The sequence below is a fragment of the Schistocerca nitens genome, chromosome 3, assembly GCF_023898315.1.
Source record: "Schistocerca nitens isolate TAMUIC-IGC-003100 chromosome 3, iqSchNite1.1, whole genome shotgun sequence".
NCBI lineage: Eukaryota > Metazoa > Arthropoda > Insecta > Orthoptera > Acrididae > Schistocerca > Schistocerca nitens.
This window is the reverse complement of record NC_064616.1, coordinates 698,163,113-698,182,531: the sequence shown is the minus strand read 5'-3', so window position 1 is coordinate 698,182,531 and position 19,419 is coordinate 698,163,113. Positions and strand designations below refer to the sequence as shown.

At 37.2% G+C, this 19,419-nt stretch overlaps 1 protein-coding gene across 8 annotated transcripts in view; it reads right to left on the bottom strand.

Moving 5' to 3' along the window:
- The window catches only part of LOC126248668 (GATOR complex protein NPRL2), a 171,391-nt gene that overhangs the window by 121,656 nt on the left and 30,316 nt on the right, over window positions 1-19,419 (bottom strand). The window contains exons 1-4 of one of the 8 annotated variants that reach the window (XM_049949893.1): window positions 10,729-10,825; window positions 8,031-8,227; window positions 5,441-5,532; window positions 1,107-1,286 (exon numbers count right to left, since the gene is read on the bottom strand). In XM_049949893.1, the coding sequence (XP_049805850.1) occupies window positions 1,107-1,286; window positions 5,441-5,532; window positions 8,031-8,090 (332 nt within the window). In that variant the 5' untranslated portion in view covers window positions 8,091-8,227; window positions 10,729-10,825. Of the gene's footprint in view, window positions 1-1,106; window positions 1,287-5,440; window positions 5,533-8,030; window positions 9,883-10,728; window positions 10,867-18,499; window positions 18,601-19,419 lie in introns of those variants that run through there. The other 7 variants (XM_049949894.1, XM_049949892.1, XM_049949891.1 and 4 more) reach the window with 7 other exon arrangements.

The following is a 19,419-nucleotide window of genomic DNA, read 5'->3' as shown; positions in this document are numbered from 1 at the left end:
GTTATCTAAATTTTCTCATTAGTGTTTCTCAAAAAGAAAGTCGCCTTCCCTCCAGGGCTTCCTATTTGAGTTCCTGAAGCATCTCTGTAACACTTACGTGTTGTTCAAACCTACCAGTTACAAATCTAGCAGCCCATCTCTGAATTGCTTCGATGTCTTCCTTCAGTCCAACCTGGTACAGATCCAAAATACTCTAGCAGTTCTCAAGAATAGGTCACACCAGCATCCTATATGTAGTCTTTACATATGAACCACCCTTTCCCAAAATTCTCCCAATAAACAAAAGTCGACCATTCGTCTTCCCTACCACAGTTCTCATATGCTTGTTCCACCTCATATCACTTTGCAACATTACATCCAGGTATTTAAATGACTTGACCGTGCCAAGCAGGACACTAGTAATACTGTATCTGAACATTACATATTTGATCTTCCTACTCATCTGCATTAACTTACATTTAAATCCCGGGTCAGGTTAGTAGCATCTTGGGGAGATCACTGTAGTCATCTTGCTTGTGTGATACTGCTTAAAATAACTTTATGCTTGAATGTGTTGTGTCCAACAGCAACAAATCAAATACACTATGAAGATCTCTCCATCATTCCTCACCGCAAGTTGTTAAAGTATTGTGGTCATAGTCCTGACAGTCCAACACTAAAGAACTGGGTGTAGTTTGGAAGACTGCTATTATCAATTGAGAACAGCATTGTCAATTGTGTCATTTCCCTTCTGGTGAATCAGTGCAGACTCGTGCCTTGTACACATCAATGTCATAATAATCATAACATTCAGGTGGCATAATAATGACCGTGACACAATCGCTCCCTGGTTGCCATCAAAAAACAAAGGCTCACATCAATGAAATAAATGCAGGTCAGGCACTTAAGCCAGAACAAAATGAACAGCACATCAGCAGCCTTCAATTCCAGATTATGTCCAGACTGACAGGTACATAGACTTCAAGTTGTCTCATCATCATGATATCATACAGCCTTGCTACCTCAGCAGTTGGAATAAAGGACATCAGAAAAACAAATTGGTTTGAAGCCAGCTATGTGAGATGACACCAGTGATCAAGACTTAACAAAATGCACTGCTTACTTACAAAAGTAACCCAAGCACCAACACTCGGGGTGCTCTCAGAGCAGTCAGGAACAAGACCCAACAGATAACTCGCTGTGCCAATAACAGCAGGCTGAATTTTTGCAAGTGGTCTCTGGAAACACCAGAGATGTACCAGGGGATCGTGAAGGTTATTGGCTCCACAACTGGGAATACTGCATCTCTGAAATCCAAGACAGGTGATGTTATCACTGATCAAACAAGTAGATGGATCACAGGGTTGAGCACTATCTTTAACTGTTTGCCACTCAGAACAAAGTGACCAAAAATGCCTCAGTGCAATCCCACAAATGCCAGTTGTAGAAAGCTAGACATAGCATCTACTGTCAAGGAAATCAGTAAAGATGTATTCTCCCTAACTAGTGGTACAAACCAAGGTAAAGATGACATCCATGCTGAAATTAAAAATGTGAAAAACCTAATCTGCTTCCACATTTGTGTTCACTTTTTTGCCCCTGCTGGGAGTGGGTTACATCCTGCAGAGCACCTGTAATGCTAAAACCTCTTCTTTATAAATGAAGCAACGACTGCAGCAACTACTGAGAATTTTTCTGCCGAGTATTACTGCACACTTTTGTGTCCAGTATTCATCCAAAATCACTATATGGCTTCAGAGCTCGACGTTCTACTTTGGATATAAACTACTCTCTTAGCCAGCTTCAGGAGAAGTATTATCGACAATCACAACCACATTCATTTATTAAGTAGAGGGTTCAGACTTAGTCAATGGAAGCAAAAACTAAGCTCTTTGCTATTATCAGAATACTGCGCACTGGCTCCTATTACTATGGGATACTGTTTTCCTTGCTTCTGAGCTTTTTAAGACTGCACTAAGGATATGTATTTTAACATAAGATCTTTTCACATCTGTGCACTTTAAAGAAAACTGGAAGTGACTAAAGTACTTATACAGGACTCCTACATTGTCACACCACTACTTTAGTAGTCCATATTTAACTGCAGTCCAACATATCATTACTCAGCTGTCAGGTACATGCAATTGCTGGGTCTTATCATCAACATAAAGAAATGCAACATAATTATGCAAATCACAGACACTTGCCCATCCATTACCATTAATGGACAACATATAGAGGTGGTAGATAGCTCCACATACTTAGAATCCTATATAAGCAGTAAACTGTTGTTGGATGCTTGGATCACCATCAGGATAACATGAACAGAAGCTGTTGTGGCCACATCAAGGAAAAGGACTTGGGGTAATAATGTGCTAATGGAAATATCATGTTTGAAGTATACAGCACCCATGTAATAAGCATTTTACTGTATGGCAGTGAATGTTACATAACCTTCACTACATAAGAACACAACAGTTGTCATACCCACTGTCTCAAGAGGATCCTCCAGATCTCACAAAGGGACAAAGTCCTAAACAAATAAGTTTTACAGTGAGTAAGCATGCTTGCTCAATAAGTGGCAGCTTGGATAGTGGGGCCATGTCAGAATACGAGCTCTTGTGAGACTAAGACCTTGCTCTACAGAGAACTTTGTATCAGCATGTTGCCAGTTTGAAGACCTCATCTTTGATTCAGAAATGTTATCCAGTCAGGAAGGGTGTAGCTACAAACAACAGATGCTGAGTAAGTGTTTAAGAAAACCATATGGCTAAGGACACCAGTCTCCTATGCACCTCCTACGACAGAAGCAGTGTACCTAGTCTGTCTGCATGTAAAATAAATTCTATGTTCAAGTGTGAGGAAGTGTTATAAATGTCTGTATAGTGTGTATCTGAGGAAGGACATGGGAACCAGTCAGTATTCACTTAATGGTATGTGGGAAACCACCTAAAAACCACATCCAGGCTGACTGGCACATCGATTCCTCATAGTTAATCTGCTGGGTGGATTCGGTCTGGGACTGGCATAACTCTCCACCCTGGAAGCAGTTGCGTTACCATGCATGGCTAAAATGATTATGGTATATATTACGTTTGGCTGATATCAACCAATTACACCTGTTGTGAACATAAAAATTTGGTCAATCTGTTACCACAACCTTTATTTAGAATTCAAATTCATTCAGCTTTATCAACTCAAAATCAAATTATCACCTTACAACCTAACCTAGGCCTCAAGCTACACTACAGATCAGCCTGTTACCACAATCAAATCGACTTACTTCAGCCGAACACCAGTTAAATCGTACTCATCGAAGCAACTCAGATATTCTTCTGATGACAAGGAGGGAGAAAAAGCAAGAGGTTTCAGTCAGAATAAATTCAAACTATCTCCCTGACCCGTGTAAGAGACTGTTATTCATTGCTGGATGTAATAACTGAATAACTGGTAGCACTGGAACAACTAAATCAGTGTGCTAGATCATCATTCACCAAGAATGGTAAGATCCCCACTGTATCTGTAATATTTGTTGAGGGCTACAACACTCATGTATTCTACATACTTGTCTTATGAATGTCTCTGCAATACACATCCACTTCCTAAAAGTAAGAACATTTCTAAATCCTTATGATTTGCATTGCACATGATTATTCCCTGAATAACTTTTACCACTACATCATTCTTTAGTTCAGATATGTCAAGAGATTACTGAATAGTGTCCATTTACTTAGCGCTTCATATTTAATACAATGATCTAACTAATATAAGCCCCATAAAAATGAATTTTTAAACTAGACTACACAGCGAACTGGAAGGAGTCCAACTCCAAAGAGCTTTCTGGTATTGACTGAAGGTTAGTATGATAAGGATCAAGCCTTATTCTGATTTATAGAGGGTGGTCAAAGTAACTGGCCCAATAACAGGTTGGGTGGACAAGGGATCTAAACAGCAATGAGCTCATCAAAAACTAACTAAACTAAGTATGTCTGAACACAATAAAACATGGTTAAAGTGAAAGAGAACAAGCAAGAAAGTACGAGAAAATTAAAATGCTGGTCAAACGTGCCTGTCAGTATAATAAGATAGTTGTGTCAGAAAATTATTAAGGACGACATACATCTTCATCCTCACAAATTTTCTGTTATCATAAGTTAAAATTTCAACCCAAGTGGCACATGTTCAATTCTAACATTACTGAAAGGAGTGGTATAGGAACATTTGGATCCCCAATTTTTCATTTCTTTACATACCACATACCATCATGCATAAAAATCCACGTCACTTATGAATTGAATAATATATAATAATTTTATTAGAGTTTGATGTGCATCTTCCAAGGCAGTCTTATTTTAGTCACCCTGTGAGTCTTTCCACCAAACACTGATGTACAAAAATAAATAAATTAAATGATTAACTAAAAAAATAAAAACTGAGTCATGCACATCATCTGAAGGGACTTGCTGTATAAAAACCTTCATGCCTGTAACTTACACTGCAACTAAAATTACTTTGTGATTGACACACTGCAGTCACAGCAGTGGCAAGGGGGGGGGGGGGGGGGCAGTGTTGCTGGCAATCTGCCAGCCATGCTTCACGAGGCGCCGCATGTATCTATACAACAGGCAACACAGCATGGCACGTGGCACTTGAGAAAGGACTATGATTGAATGGCGGCTGACCCCTATCACTCAACTCACTGAAACATCAATTACAAAGTAATTTTAATTGGAGTGTATAGACCAGATATTTTCAAAGCATTCAGTCTGGTTTCATCCCGAGATATTTCAGTGTACATTACATCTGATACATTACTGTTTATAATAAAAACTTTGATAAACTGTAAAAAAATGTTACAATATTAGGGAGTCAAAAATATTGTTTCTTCTTAGATTATTGGTATCATTTTTGTCTGTATGCATTAGCTTTGTTTCATGTTAATCTTGGTGGAAATAGACAAGTACAAGTTAAAACCTGTACACATTGACAGTATTACAAATAAATGTTGTGTTGCAGATGGACTGGTGCAAACCTTTCAATCTAACATCACGCAGCAGCTTTCATGTCAATTTCACTTCTACCACAAACAGTATTGCAACTGCTTCAGAGACTGAGACTATACATCACGAGGTACAAAAAAGGTACTGGCTATGGGAAACTGAGCTGGGCTTTTATGTGTGCCTGGTAACATCAGTTGGTAACAGCACTGCACATAAAAGGCAAAGGTCTACATGCAAGCCCTGGCCCATTAGATAACTTCAGGGAGTAAGTCAGGAAGTTTCATTTGCACTCTTTCCTATTGGGTGACTGGTTCATTCTGGACACTACACAATATTAAAGTTTTAAGACTGTGACATGAGCTGCATTAACATAAAGAGCAAATCACAACAACAACAATAATAATAATGTAGTACCAGTTGCAGCAACAGCAGCTGCTGGTGAAACTACTTAATGAACGTACATGGTCAGGATGCTTCTTTGCAGCTGAGGCTTAGGAATAATGTACACATTGACTGCATCAAATACTTCCTTTGACACATAATCCTCGGGAACCTGGAAAAAAAAAAAAAAAAGAAATATTCAATATCCACAAATTTGTGAAGCAAGTTTTTTTATTGATGTATACAACAGACTCTCCAGCAGTCAAATGCTTCAAAACAAACAAAACAGAAGATAAATATTGCCCCTCCCCACAGAAAATTAAAAACAAAAATAAAACTCCTATATATTTGAACAAATTTTCATGAAAGAAAATATGTAAGTAACTACCAAACGGAAAACAGAGTTAAAGATGCAGTGTTAGTATAAAGAACACATTTAAATCTCTTATTTAAATATGGGATGAGAAGACTGAAATCAATGTTCTGTAAGAACCAATCACATATGCTGATGCAACAAGACAACAAAGTGAGAAAAAATTCCTCGCATATCAGTTTCATAGAGAAATGGACTACATAACACTTCAAAGCTCAAATTTTTTTTCCTATCTTTGACTCTACTTGAAAAATTTACACAACTGAGTTTTGAAAGAACAATGTCATCTTTCTTCCACGATTCCCATTTCAGTTCCATGAGGATATGCCAACACGACACAGTTCTTGTTTGACACCTGCAATCATGACAACTTGATAAGAACTCCAAATACTGGAGCATTATTCCTAGAACCCTTCCAACAAATCTAAGTTTTCCATTCACATTCCCTACAGTAGATTTTGTATGTTCATCTCATTTCATATCACTTTTTAGCAATCCTAATTATTTAAACAATGTGATGGGCTCCAGAAGTTTACCACTAAATTAATAATCTGATAATATTAGGCTTCTTTTATTTGTTGTGACCAGTGAACATTTGATTACATCTTGTAGAAATTCTGTGCAAGTTGTTCTGAATCTCCTTATGATAATCATTGAACAACAATACTTTCCCCTTGCCTACAGCACTGGCAGTGAACAATATGAAAATATTGCTAACCCTTTCTGACAAATCATTTGTGCCTACTGAGAACATTAGTGACCTGTTGTGCTTCATTGAGGCTTATATATTACATTCATTTCTATTGAATATTCACCACCCAACAGAATTTACTGGGTTCTATTATTCAATAATTCTTCGAGCCAGTCACAAATCTGAGAGGATACTCTACATGAGCATATCTTCTTTACAAGTTGAGAATGAGGTGTAGTGTTGAATCTAAGTAGATGGAATTTACCAAAGAAATATGAGTGACTATACCAATATTAGTGAAAAATTAATTTAAATGATGGTGATCAAAGCAATAGTAATAATAGTAATAGTAATAATAATAATATGGAACTCAATGGCCTAGAGCAAATCTTCAATTGGACTCCACTTAGGTGACTTTTGTGTCCCTAATCTGCCACAATAATCCTATCGGGGAATGGGGACCTACACTTTAATGTGGAATCTCAATCTGGTGAATCTTCACAGCACTGAGATGGGAAAACTTGGTTTGAAGGCAGACTGGAATATTCTGTGGTACGACTGGGATTCGATCCCACTGCTTTCTGTTTCTAGGCATGTGCTTTACCACTATATCACCAAACACAGCACATCCTAAAGATGAAAGAACTGATACAGTGAAACCCCTATTTTACGTTTTATTGTGGTCCAGACTTAAAAAACGCAAAACTGAGGGAAATGAAGAATTGAGGAAAATGTTAAAACCCTGCAAAATATGGGCAAAAGCACATGTAATTGGCGTATATGATTAAAAATCTCAATCTTCTCCAAAACTTTGTATAAAATCTGTCTAAGTGAAGGAAATTAAATGTCCACTGCAACGTTTATACAATAATTTGTGGTAATGAATTTCATCAAGCCATTTTCTGACATGTTACGACCACAAATTATACGTTCAAAACATGCATTTTTGGGAGATCATCCTTTGTGCTCACCCAGAAAAAAGCAAAAATTGATGAACATGTTGAATTAAACCAAAAACATTACAGCAGCTAATTGGTTAAACTATAAGCATAAATGCAGACATCTGCTTAGTGACAAACTTTGTCACCATTGCTGTTACTGTTTAATGCTTTTCTTACGAGCTGTATTTCATATCCTCACCACTGTTAAGGTCTTATTTTAGGCTTGATGAGAGAAACAGAGAAGTGACAAAATGAGTTTACTTCCCAGTTGATGTTACAAGCTTATTGTAAGTCAGCCCAGTGAATTTCTGTACACTGTGTAAAACGTAAATTTGAAAGAAAGCTCGGGTGCTAGAACTTCATTTCATGCCTTCTGTCATTGCTGCCAATCTTTATGATGTAGTATGTGGAGTGTGTGTGTGTGTGTGTGTGTGTGTGTGTGTGTGTGCGTGCAAGCATGCGTGTACACACACACACACACACACACCGTACATACATGAGCTGTGTGTATAGTTGTTGCAAATTGTGTCAGATTTGAACATGAAAGACTTAACAATGTGCTATAACAAAACCCTTGCTTTACTTCTGTGTCACATCTCTGTCATAGAACATCATCTGCATGAAAAGTATATTTTTTGCACTTCACAAAATGCTTTCACCCCTACCTGCAATCCTGTCATTGAAAGGCCACTCTCCCTCTCCACACATCCAGTAGGTGAGCCCATTTTATGTATGTTATTGTGGTGTGGTACTGCGCTGGTTATTGTGCGATTTAACACATCGCCAGCCAACAAGAGTTCACTAGCCGGAAATGGGCAATGTTTCCTCGATTATGAGCAAGCACATTCTTCAAGACTCTGTGCTTGAATTTAAAAGGTTGACAATTGATATTGTTTCTGAATACAGTACATCGGCATTACATGCATAATGATGAGACTGAGTCATGTATAGCACAAAAAAAGGCTTGTTGGTGGTATAGGTTGACTCCATGCAACTGTAGGTGAACAAATGGATGCACACAATCTAATAATAAGATCCTCTGTTGTTTGTCTGTAGTTGAAGCACGATAGTAGATAAACCAGGAGTCCAACTTAATCCCACATAAACGTACCCCACAAGAGAACTCCTCTGCCACCTGTCTGAATAACAGTGTGTTAGCAAGTGGGATTCATCACTATATGTTTTCAACATTCTATCTCTCTCAAATCTATTGTGTCAGTATTACAAAAAAATTGGGACGTCCTGTTTTGCATGCATTATGAGGGCTGTATGGAATCAAGAAAACCAATGCATATTGACTTGGTATCAATGATTCATGGGTCCAAGGCACTCAACATTAAATAAATTCAAATAAAATGTCCATTTAAGGTCAATCACAACATACAAAAGTATATAACACTTTTGCACAGCAACTGTAGGAACAGTCTAATAAAATGTGCCACAGTGGAGGAAACTGAATCATCAAAAGAACTCCACACAATGTAAGTTTCCAAGGCCAGTGTATATATCAGTTAAAACTTCTGGGCTGATACATGCTGGTTGATATATAAAACTATACCCTGACATTTCATTACTGACTGTGGGAGATATCTTCAGAGGTAAAACAGCACTGCCTGGAAGCTTTAACTGGAGTAAACACCAGTCGTGATAGCCTACATGTTTGATAGTCTCTTGAAACTTCAATTTCCTTCAGTGGTACATTTTATTGGAACACTCATTCACTTGCTCTGACAAAAGTCAGAACTACTCTATCAAGTTCTGTCTCTGACAGTGGGAGACAAAATGTCAAGGAATAGTTTTCCATGTTGATTCTGATCTCTCAGCCCAGAGGTTCAGGAAAAAAGTAATGCATTTCATAATGTAAAGCTCACAGATGTTTTACAATATAAAGAATATACACAAATAATGACCCAAATTTGTCACTGTAGTCAGATGTGGCAATATAGAATCACACATCAACATATCATCATGTTATTCAGTCATTACATAACCAACATAAGCAAATGTTCAGTTACAGAAATTGTTTCCTTGAGGATCCTGTGGCTTTCGATTGCATGATACACGAAATTTTTATTTTTGTATGAAGCTTTTCGCACCTTCTGTAGTCTTTAGTAATGAGCTAATGACTACGCTCTTTAAGGTCTGTGTATATATGCTGGGATGAATGGAAAATCTCCTCAAAACAACAATTTAGATCTTATTTCTGCTATCCTGCAGGAATTATACTGTTAAATGAGTACTGATAGCAAATGAATGAAAAATTGCCATCGTCAAACAAGTGGTGCTACAAGAATGCATATACTCCACACATGACAGGTACCAGAGGTCGAACTGGCAACGCAAAATATTTCTGTTCCTTTGAAGTGTAGGGAATAAAAGATATCAAATTTCATAAATGTGTAATCACATCTTATGGAGCTATATTTAACATGCTGCAAATCTAATATGTACAAAAAAACATGGATACAGTAGTAAGAGAAGAAGAGTTTGAGATTAGCTTACTGATTAAGTTAGTCCTTCAGGAGGAGTGGGCCATGCACAGAGATTCAAATGAAAAGAGAAGATACCATTCATACATTACTTAGAAAATTTAGGGAAAAATACATGGCTAGTGCATTTTAATTTTGGTTCATGACAGTAGTGAAGATCAGTGTACAGAAATAACTAACTTTTTCAAATAGAAATTTATGCAAACAATTTAGTAATCATTTATCATGAGAATGTAGCTTTGCCAGTATTATTGATAATAATATAATTTCCTTTCTCAAAAAACTGCTATTGTATAGCAAAATACATTTTTCTCTTATGGGCATCTATACCTTTCTGTTGTTATTACCCATTTCTTCTGTTGGCCTCACTGCACAATTTCTGATTTTGAGTGTCTGAAGAGCTTTAAACCATTTTATTATGAATGTTTTTATCAGGATGACTTCTCTGACATTATACTTTTTTAATTCCTCTGTAAATTAACCTGCCAACTGTAGTTGAGACCTACCCCTACATTGTCAAAAAATCACCAATCTAGCAGGATAGGCAACAAAAACCTATGTGGGACTCTTTATCAGAAAGACTTTGCATTTTTGTCCCTTGTTGCATAGTTTTCCTTTTGACTTTCAGAGTTTCAGCTTGTATATAAGCATTTACAAATAAAAATGTCCAGTCCCTAATGGTTCTCATGAAAGTTTATAAAACCAAAAATACTCACAGTCAACAGTTATCAAGTCACGAACAGAGTGTTCTTAACAGGACTCTTTCTTTAACTTCTGAATTTATTTACTCCTTGTTAATAATCATGAGAATGGTGGGAAAAGCACACACAATTCAATCACCAATATTAGTGTACTAACTACAACAGGCACTTACTGTACTGCACAGTATCAAATCTCCACTTCTAAAATTCCTCCTCTTCATTCTGTAATCTATTTAAATCTTCCCTGTAATCACTAAGATCTTCCAATCTCCTACTGAGTTTCTTATTGAGGTTCAGCAATGAAACCAAGGCTGCAGTTCATAGTCAAGGTAAAAAAAAAAAAAAAAAAATCTTGTTACATATTAAATGTCATTCCTCTTCGTTGCTCGGACCAGTGTTGTTAATATCCTTCCTTTGCTCTCCGTATAGGCTTGTTACGTTCCTCCCACTGTTGTATCTTAAGTACTGAGGATTTCAATATATACTGTTACAAAGGTGAATTGTTAAATGTTTAATCTGAAAGGCACAAATGAATCATTGCAATGGTACTAAATGTTTTCCTTTCTCGGTTTTTATTATGAATCCCTCTTATTGATTTGTGTTTTGTGTCCCCACCCCACTTTCTATCAGCTCCAATCCTCAATCCCTGACATTGTGAAAAAATAATTACCATCTAACTTCTCCAAAAACTATAAACCTCCAGTTTCTTTACTGCAGTGCATTTATGTATGTAGCTGCATTAAATGCAGCTGAGTATTGCTGATTCACAAGCTTCTGTAAACTTTTTTTTTTAAGCAGTCCTTGTATTTCCTTCCACAGATAGTTAGAAATTAGAAATGTCTTGTTTGCTTGTAGAATTGTATATCACAATATATTCTTATTAGTTATTACATATGTATTTCACCTCCTAACAACAGATTATTCAAAAAATTATATAGCTTATCATATCAAACATAAGTATCATTTACGAATTAATCAAGCTTCATTATTCTGTTATAGCTCACATGAGCAACTCAATAATGACAAGAAAAACAGAAAAAAATAGAAACTGTTGAGGAGGAGGAAATGATCCTTTCTGTAGCAACTGTGTATGAATTGACAGCTATTGTATTAAAACATTCTACAGCATCCTTGCAGATACATAAACAGAGCTCCAGTTTCACAATCACCAGAGCTTGTGCTAGTGCCAGAAAACAAACATATACATCATTATTTATAGGTTCCACTGATCATTGAAATTGCTTTGTGATTTTTGTATCTCATTATTCCATTTTGAAATACAGAACTGCTTTAAACACATAGCAAAGTCCTTATCACATGGCATGGCATCACTAACTTTGTACTGCATAAAACACCAAACTTCATTCAAGCAGTCATCAAAACTTTAACTAATGCAATAGCTTTCTATTTTTTGATTTCTTTGCAGGCACATCTGTAACTAATGTGATGATTAGCCTAAACAAGTGGAACAATGAAGAAATCACATTAGTAATGATATGAAAGTAGCAGTGTTAAAGAGCTGCAGCGAGCTGTCATGGCAAACGATTTAACAAAATATAAATAAATTAAAAGGTAGTTGAGGTGCTGTATCTTTGACAGACACATAAAAAAGGCTGAGAACATTATTAGCTTTTCGATGCATCTTCTTCCAGAGCTACAGTATAACACACAAATACATACATCTGTATGCCTACATTGTCCCAGCTGACTACATTCTACTGGCATAGCAGCACAGTTTGGGTAGAAAGGGGTTGTGTTATGTGTAGTGAGAGAGGGGAGAAAGGAGGCAGGAGTTGGGGGGAGGGGGTTAGGGAAATGTGGTTGACATCTGGAAGTGGGAAGCTTGTGTGTAGTAGGAGAGGGGAGACAGGTGGCAGGAGTTGGGGGGCAGGGGGTTAGGGAAAGGTGGTAGACTAACTGGAAGTGGGAAGTAACAGGCTCATGGGATAGGTATGTGGCACCAGTGAACTCGTTCTGGACACATTAGAGGAGCTGTGCACACCACAAAATGACATGGAGGAGTCGACAGGGAAGAGAAGATGTAACAGAGGAGGAAGAAGACTATGAAGAAGAGGGCGTACATGCAGTATGAGTGAAATTAGTGTAACGTGGCAGGGGTGTTCTTAGCTACAGTTTATCAATGACAATTCATTTGAACGGGCAGCTGGTTGGTTGTCATGCCCTCACAAAATGCAATGCATAAGTTACAACAGAGCTGGTATACGACATTATTGCTTTCACAGGTTGTCCTGCTTCTGTTAGGAAAGGGTAAGATAATCCTGTGACAAGACTGCAGTAGAATGAGCTTTGGAAAGGTCTTGCAACTGGACTTTCCAGTGAACCTGTAAAAAAAGGGTTGTGAGTTGGTGTGGTGTAAGGATAGACTAAGATACTGCACAGATTGGGTGGGCAGTGAAATATCACTTTGGGAGAAATGAGAAGGATTGTAGGTAAGATGATCCTCATTTCTAGGCATGATGGTAAGACTTGACAAAGGATACAGTTAAGCTGTTCCAGTTCAATATAAAACCTGACTGGATTTGTCTGAAAGTTAGTAATGTACTCAGTTTTGTTTATGTGCCTGCTGCTACTCAGCACCTCAACTGTTGGGCATTTTGTAATCTTTATTCCTTAAATTATTTGTACTCCATCACATATATTCCATTCCCATATTTAGCAGAATACTATGTGTGACACAACACTACACTGTTACAGAGCGAGCAAAGGCAAGCGATAAACAGCAAATTGCTTCCACATTCAACATCTTACACAGTGGTAGTGTTACATTCTGAAATTTATTTGCGAATAGTGATACACATTTAATTCAGAACTCCAGAACTGTAGAAAGTGAACCAGACATACAACATTACATTTTCAAAATTTGGGAACAATGTGTTTCCGCCCAGGCAGGCAGACAAAGAGATAGATAGATAGATAGATAGATAGATAGATAGATAGAGAGAGAGATAGAGATAGAGAGAGAGAGAGAGAGAGATATTCTTTCACAAATATCTTGTATCAGAGTAATTTACACTGACACAGCATTACCAAATGTCAATATCCTCTGATATGACATAGGAGACAACAGTTTTATTGATATTTACTTACACAGGAAACATTATCATATTGTTTTATTATAAATAAACAAAAGTGTAGATGTATACATAATATGAAACTAACAAAAGAGGCTGCAACACTAATACCACCATTTCGAAAAACTGATGGGAACCATCCACCGTAACTTCTGTTAATCTCACAAGTAATTATTTATTTTCACTCAAGTACTTTTCATTTCACTTTCATGGTGGTGGGGAAAAAGTGAAATATAAAAACAGGAGCGTGGAATCAATTTTCAACACACTTTTAGTGTTGTTCTTAAATGAAAAAATTCTCTTCTACACACAGACACACAATGTAAATTTGAAACAGAACTGAAAGTACGGATTTCCTATGAATTGAGGGTTCCTGCAGGACAATCAGAATGAATATTCCTAGCTACAAGGGGTCAGGAAGTGATGTGATGCATAGTTTAAAAGATTTGAGAGATCTATTAATAACTATAGTGGAAGTAACTTCAAAAAGCAACACAAATTGACCAGAATTGTAGAACTTTACTAGTATCAAACATGTTTACTCACTGACCACATTGCTTATTACTTTTATCGGTAAACGTTTTGGCCATGCAACAGACACCTTCATTACATAAAATGTTGCAGCAGCACATATGCTATCAAACCTTGTGCCCTTTGCAAGTATAATACCAGACTCAGTATTTTGCTATTGTTCAATTTGCACTACGCTATGAGCCATGTGTGTCCAACACCATAGATGAGTGGTCAGCATGGCTGACTGCCATGTGGAGGGCCCAGTTTCAATTCCTGATACTGCCTGGGATTTTCCCTTGGGGAGGGGAGGGGGGGGGGAGGGTGCAAGGACTGTACCAGGATCCATTCACGCAATGGCTTATAAAGCTCTTGTAGCATACAATTTTATTTAGACTTGTACATTACAGTTTGGTGCAAGTCTTTTTAATTCAGGGCACTTGAGCCCCTTCAATGTCATGTATCATACTGTAATTATACTAGTAGGTGACTGACATGTGGACATATTGTGTGAAGTTATGTTTGTGTTGTAGCTGCCATTAGTTGTTGGACTGTTTATCTCACTAGTCTTCTCACCTTGATTAATATCTTTCATGTTTCACATTCAGAAGTTGGATTAAAATGAGAACCAGTACACCCACTTGTAATAGTGGTGGTGGTGGTGAAGGTTTATAAATCTGAAGGAAATGGGGGGGGGGGGGGGGTAGAGGTGTGTCAGCATGAAGCTGGACACCCCTCAGCATGCTGTGTATTTTTTATGGTGGACGCCTGACCCCCAATGACATCAATACATAAAATATATAGAGGTATGCAGGAACATGAGACAATAATTGACAAAAGGGGAAAGGAATATAGTGGAAGCGAATGGGGTAGCTTTGAGAGGTGAAATACTGAAGGCAGCAAAGTATCAAAGATGTAAAAAGACTAGCCCTAGAAGAACAAATGTAGGGATATAGAAGCATACATAACTAGGAAAAGATAGATACCACCAATGGGATAACTAAGGAGGTCTTTGGAGGTATCTGAATATTAAGAGTTCAGATGGTAAACCAGTAGTAACAAAAGAAGAGAAAGCTGACAGTTGGAAGGAGTGCTATACAATAGAAATGAACTTTAAGACAATATTATAGAACTGGAACAGGACACAGATGAAGATGAGATGGGAGATGAGAAGAACTGGACAGAGTTCTGAAAGACCTAAGCCGAAACAAGGCCCCTGGAGCATATGAAATCCCATCGAACTACTGATATACTTGGAAATGCCAGCCATGGCAAACTGATTCCATCTGTTGTGCAAGATGTATGGGACAGGCAAAATACCCTCAGACTTCAAGAAGAATGTAGTAATTCCAAGCCCAGTGAATGCAGGTTCTGATGAAGTGGGAATATTATTGAACTATCAGTTTAACAAGACATGGTTGCAAAATACTAACACAAATTATTTACAAAAGAATGGAAAAACTGGTAGAAGGCAACCTCAGGGAATTCAGTTTGGATTCTGGAGAAAGGAAGGAACATGCGAGGCAACAATGACCTTACGACTTATCCTAGAAGGTAAGTTAAGAAAAGACAAATCTGGTTTATGGCATCTGTGGACTTAAGAGACAGCTTTTGACACTTTTAGATGGAACACATTCTTTGAAATTCTGAAGATAGCATGGGTAGAATACAGGTAGCAAAGGGTTACACACAACTTGTAACTGCCATCTGGTTTCTGCACAAGAGCTGAGGGGCACGGAAGGGAAGTGGTGGTTGAGAAGGAAGTGAGACAGGGTTTTAGCCTATCCCCAATGTTATTCAATCTGTATGTTGAGTAAGCAGTAAAGGAAGCCAAAGAAAAATTTGGAGAAGGAATTCATGTTGAGGGAGAAGAAATAAAAACTTTGCAGTTCGCTGATGACACTATAATTCTGTCAGAGATAGCAAAGGACTTGGAAGAGCAGTTGCACAGAATGTACAATATCTGGGAAAGAAGATATAAGATGGACATTAACAAGAGCAAAACAAGGGTAATGGAATGTAGACAAATTAAATCTGGTGATGCTAAGGGGATTAGATTAGGAAATAAGACAATAAAAGCAGCAGACGAGTTTTGCTATTTGTGCAGTAAAATAACTGATGATGGCCGAAGTAGAGAGGAGATAAAATGTGAACCGGCAGTGGCAGGAAAAGCATTTCTGAAGATGAGAAGTTTGTTAAAAATTAATATATATTTAACAATGAATATATAAGTCTTTTCTGAAGGTATTTGTCTGGAGTGTATCCTTGTATGGTAGTGAAACATGGACAATAAACAGTTCAGACAAGTAGAGAATAGAAGCTTCTGAGATGTGGTGCTACAGGTAGGGGCTGAATATTATATGGGTACATCATGTGACTACTGAGGAGGTGCTGAGTAGAACTGGGGAGAAACAAAATTTGTGGCATAACTTTATGAAAACAAAGGAACAGTTCATAGGACACATTCCGAAACATCAAGTGATCACCAATTTAGTACTGTAGGAAAGTGTGGAGGGTAAAAATTGTAGGAGGAGACCAAGAGATGAATGCAGTAGGCAGGTTCAAGATGATGCAGGCTGTAGCAGTTATTCGAAAATGAACGGGCTTGCAGTGGGTGGAACAGCATGGAGAGCTGTGTCAGACCTGTCTTCAAACTGAAGACCACAAAAAGAACAATGACAACAACATTTCAAATCATCTACTTGTTCAAGGTAGTTTCCCAAGCAGGTTTCCATCAAGCTGTGCACACACAGTAATGAATTAGTGTAAAGAGGTAATTTTCTCCATTGTTTAGTGACATGTCCTACATGTGTTGGAACCATTCAAAATGGCAAGAATTGCTTTATGTTTAAACTTTCATACAAGTAGCTCGTAAACTGTGGCAATTACCATTCACTAATAGACAAGCCTTTAATTATTGGTAAATGCAAATACCATAATTGGAATTCACTGGAAGAATCTTAAGGAAATATAATTGATCTATGAAAGAGTGCCTCACAAAATATTGCTTTGAGCAATTCTCGAGTATTGCTCACCAGTCTGGGATTCTTACTCAGTTGGATTAATAGAAGATATGGAGTAGAAACAGCACATTTTAACACAGGTTTGCTAATAAGTATGAAAGTGTCACTGGTGATGCTCAAAGAATTCCAGTATTTGATGCTACAAATAGGGCAGAGAGCATCACAGAGAGGTTTACTGTTGAAGTTCTGAGATTTTACACTGCAAGAAGAATCGGACAATATATTACATCCTACCACACACACCTTGTGAAATGACCATGAGAAAATCACACCACTTGAAAGTCATATGGAGACTTACTGGCAATCTTCTTCCCAGGCTCCATTTGCAAATGGAACAGTGAAGAGAGGAAATTACAATGTTATCTGAAGCACCTTCTGCCACACACCTGAATGGGGCTTGCAGAGAACAGAAGCAGATGTACAGTTACGTTAAATATTTTCAGTTGACACTTCTCACAATTATTATTATTTTTTTTTTTTTTAATATGTGGCATATTGCCACGTATTTCCTCTAACCTTTCAAAAATATCTTTTAACTTCTTACATCATCACTGTCTCAAAAATAGCTTCATATTAATTATGACACTTGAATGATCTACCCATAAACAAAAATTTAACAGTGTTGCTTTTGAGTAAAACCACTAGCAACCAGTATTATCCTGATGGCATATCCTTGTCAACATTGAATATCTTAACTGTTTTGGTGACAGGGTGATTAGCACATCAACCTACTACAAAGATTGTATGCTTAAACACAGTCAGAGAAAAAGGAGTTGTTGAGAACCAAGACACAGTATATTACAAGATTATGGCTCGCAGAATATTTCTGTGCTTGATACATGCTCTCCTAGAACATTTAGTTCCAATCCTAAGAAATTCAAATCATTCTTAGATATTCCTGTGGCAAAAATAAAATACAAACAGAAGATTGGTACAATTTAAGTTCAATCTCAGTGTGGTGAGATGTCTTTTTTGAACTTTCAGAAATTTCTCAGCTATAGTTAATTTAATCAAAAGGTGACAAATGATTAATGTGTCACAGCCTAGTTTGAAAACTTCTGAGTAGAGGAATAACTAAGAGCTGGTATAACAATTGTATAATTGGAAAATTAGTATATGAGTAGTTATAACTAGTATTTCCTATAAAGATTTTCTTCTTTGGAAGTTATTCCCAAAGAAGACTAACACATTTAATTTTAAAATATTGGTTACTTTCACTATCCAGCCAGTTGCTTTATTTTTTTCCAGACAAACATGTTTTATGAGATATAATATTTTGGGATCCCTTAATGCATCAGAAAGGCATACACCATTCTCACTGAAGAGAGACACTGCATGCAGCAGTTTTCTTCTAGCATCAGATCACCTTCCTCATATTTCTAAATATCATTTCCAGAATTCATGGAATTTTCTCAGTTATCTGAAACAAATTCAGAACATATTAGTTAGCACATGTTGCTCACAACTATGTCACTTGTCAAAACTTTCTATGATATGCAAAATCTTGTTAATACCTTTACACAGAAAAAAAGTCAACAAATAGATGCATCATCACATTGTCCTTCACATCCTTGAGGAAGTACTGCTAGAAGACCAATGAAATGCAGGTACATTCTCATGCACTATAGATGCCAATGTTCATGAACAGTTTCCTAATTACTTCTTTCATTTACAGCTAGTTTACAAACAAATTCCTGATTTTTACTGATGTCACTCTCATTCAAGTATTGGGTTACATTTTAATTATATCATTCAGGCTTTCTTCACCAATATATCTCCCTGTTTTTTTTCCCCACACCAGGCACAGTTGTGGTAGGACATCTATACAACCTCATTTCATACAGAAACTGTCAGTATCATGCAAATCTCAATAAACGACAGAAAAGCCCAATTATCAGTATGCAACCATAATCAGTACGGACCACTGAAATTTAAAAGAAAATGTGTGAATATTATATAGATAATAATGTAAGTAAGTTTCTGCACTTGATAATTATTCTTCTTAAGTTCTGAAGTCACTTACCAGTTAAGGGAGTTTCCATGGTACACAAAGCTGGCCTGTCGGAATTAGTGCCAAGTAAACACATTTCTGACCGACTATAGTACTTACTGCTAAGCACTTATAAAATTACAACTTTAAGAAGAGCTCAGAGGAATGGACTAACAGCTGAGAAGTGGGTGATTAGCTGCTGGTGAAAACTTATGAGGTAATAAACAGTAATGTAGAATTTGTTAAAAC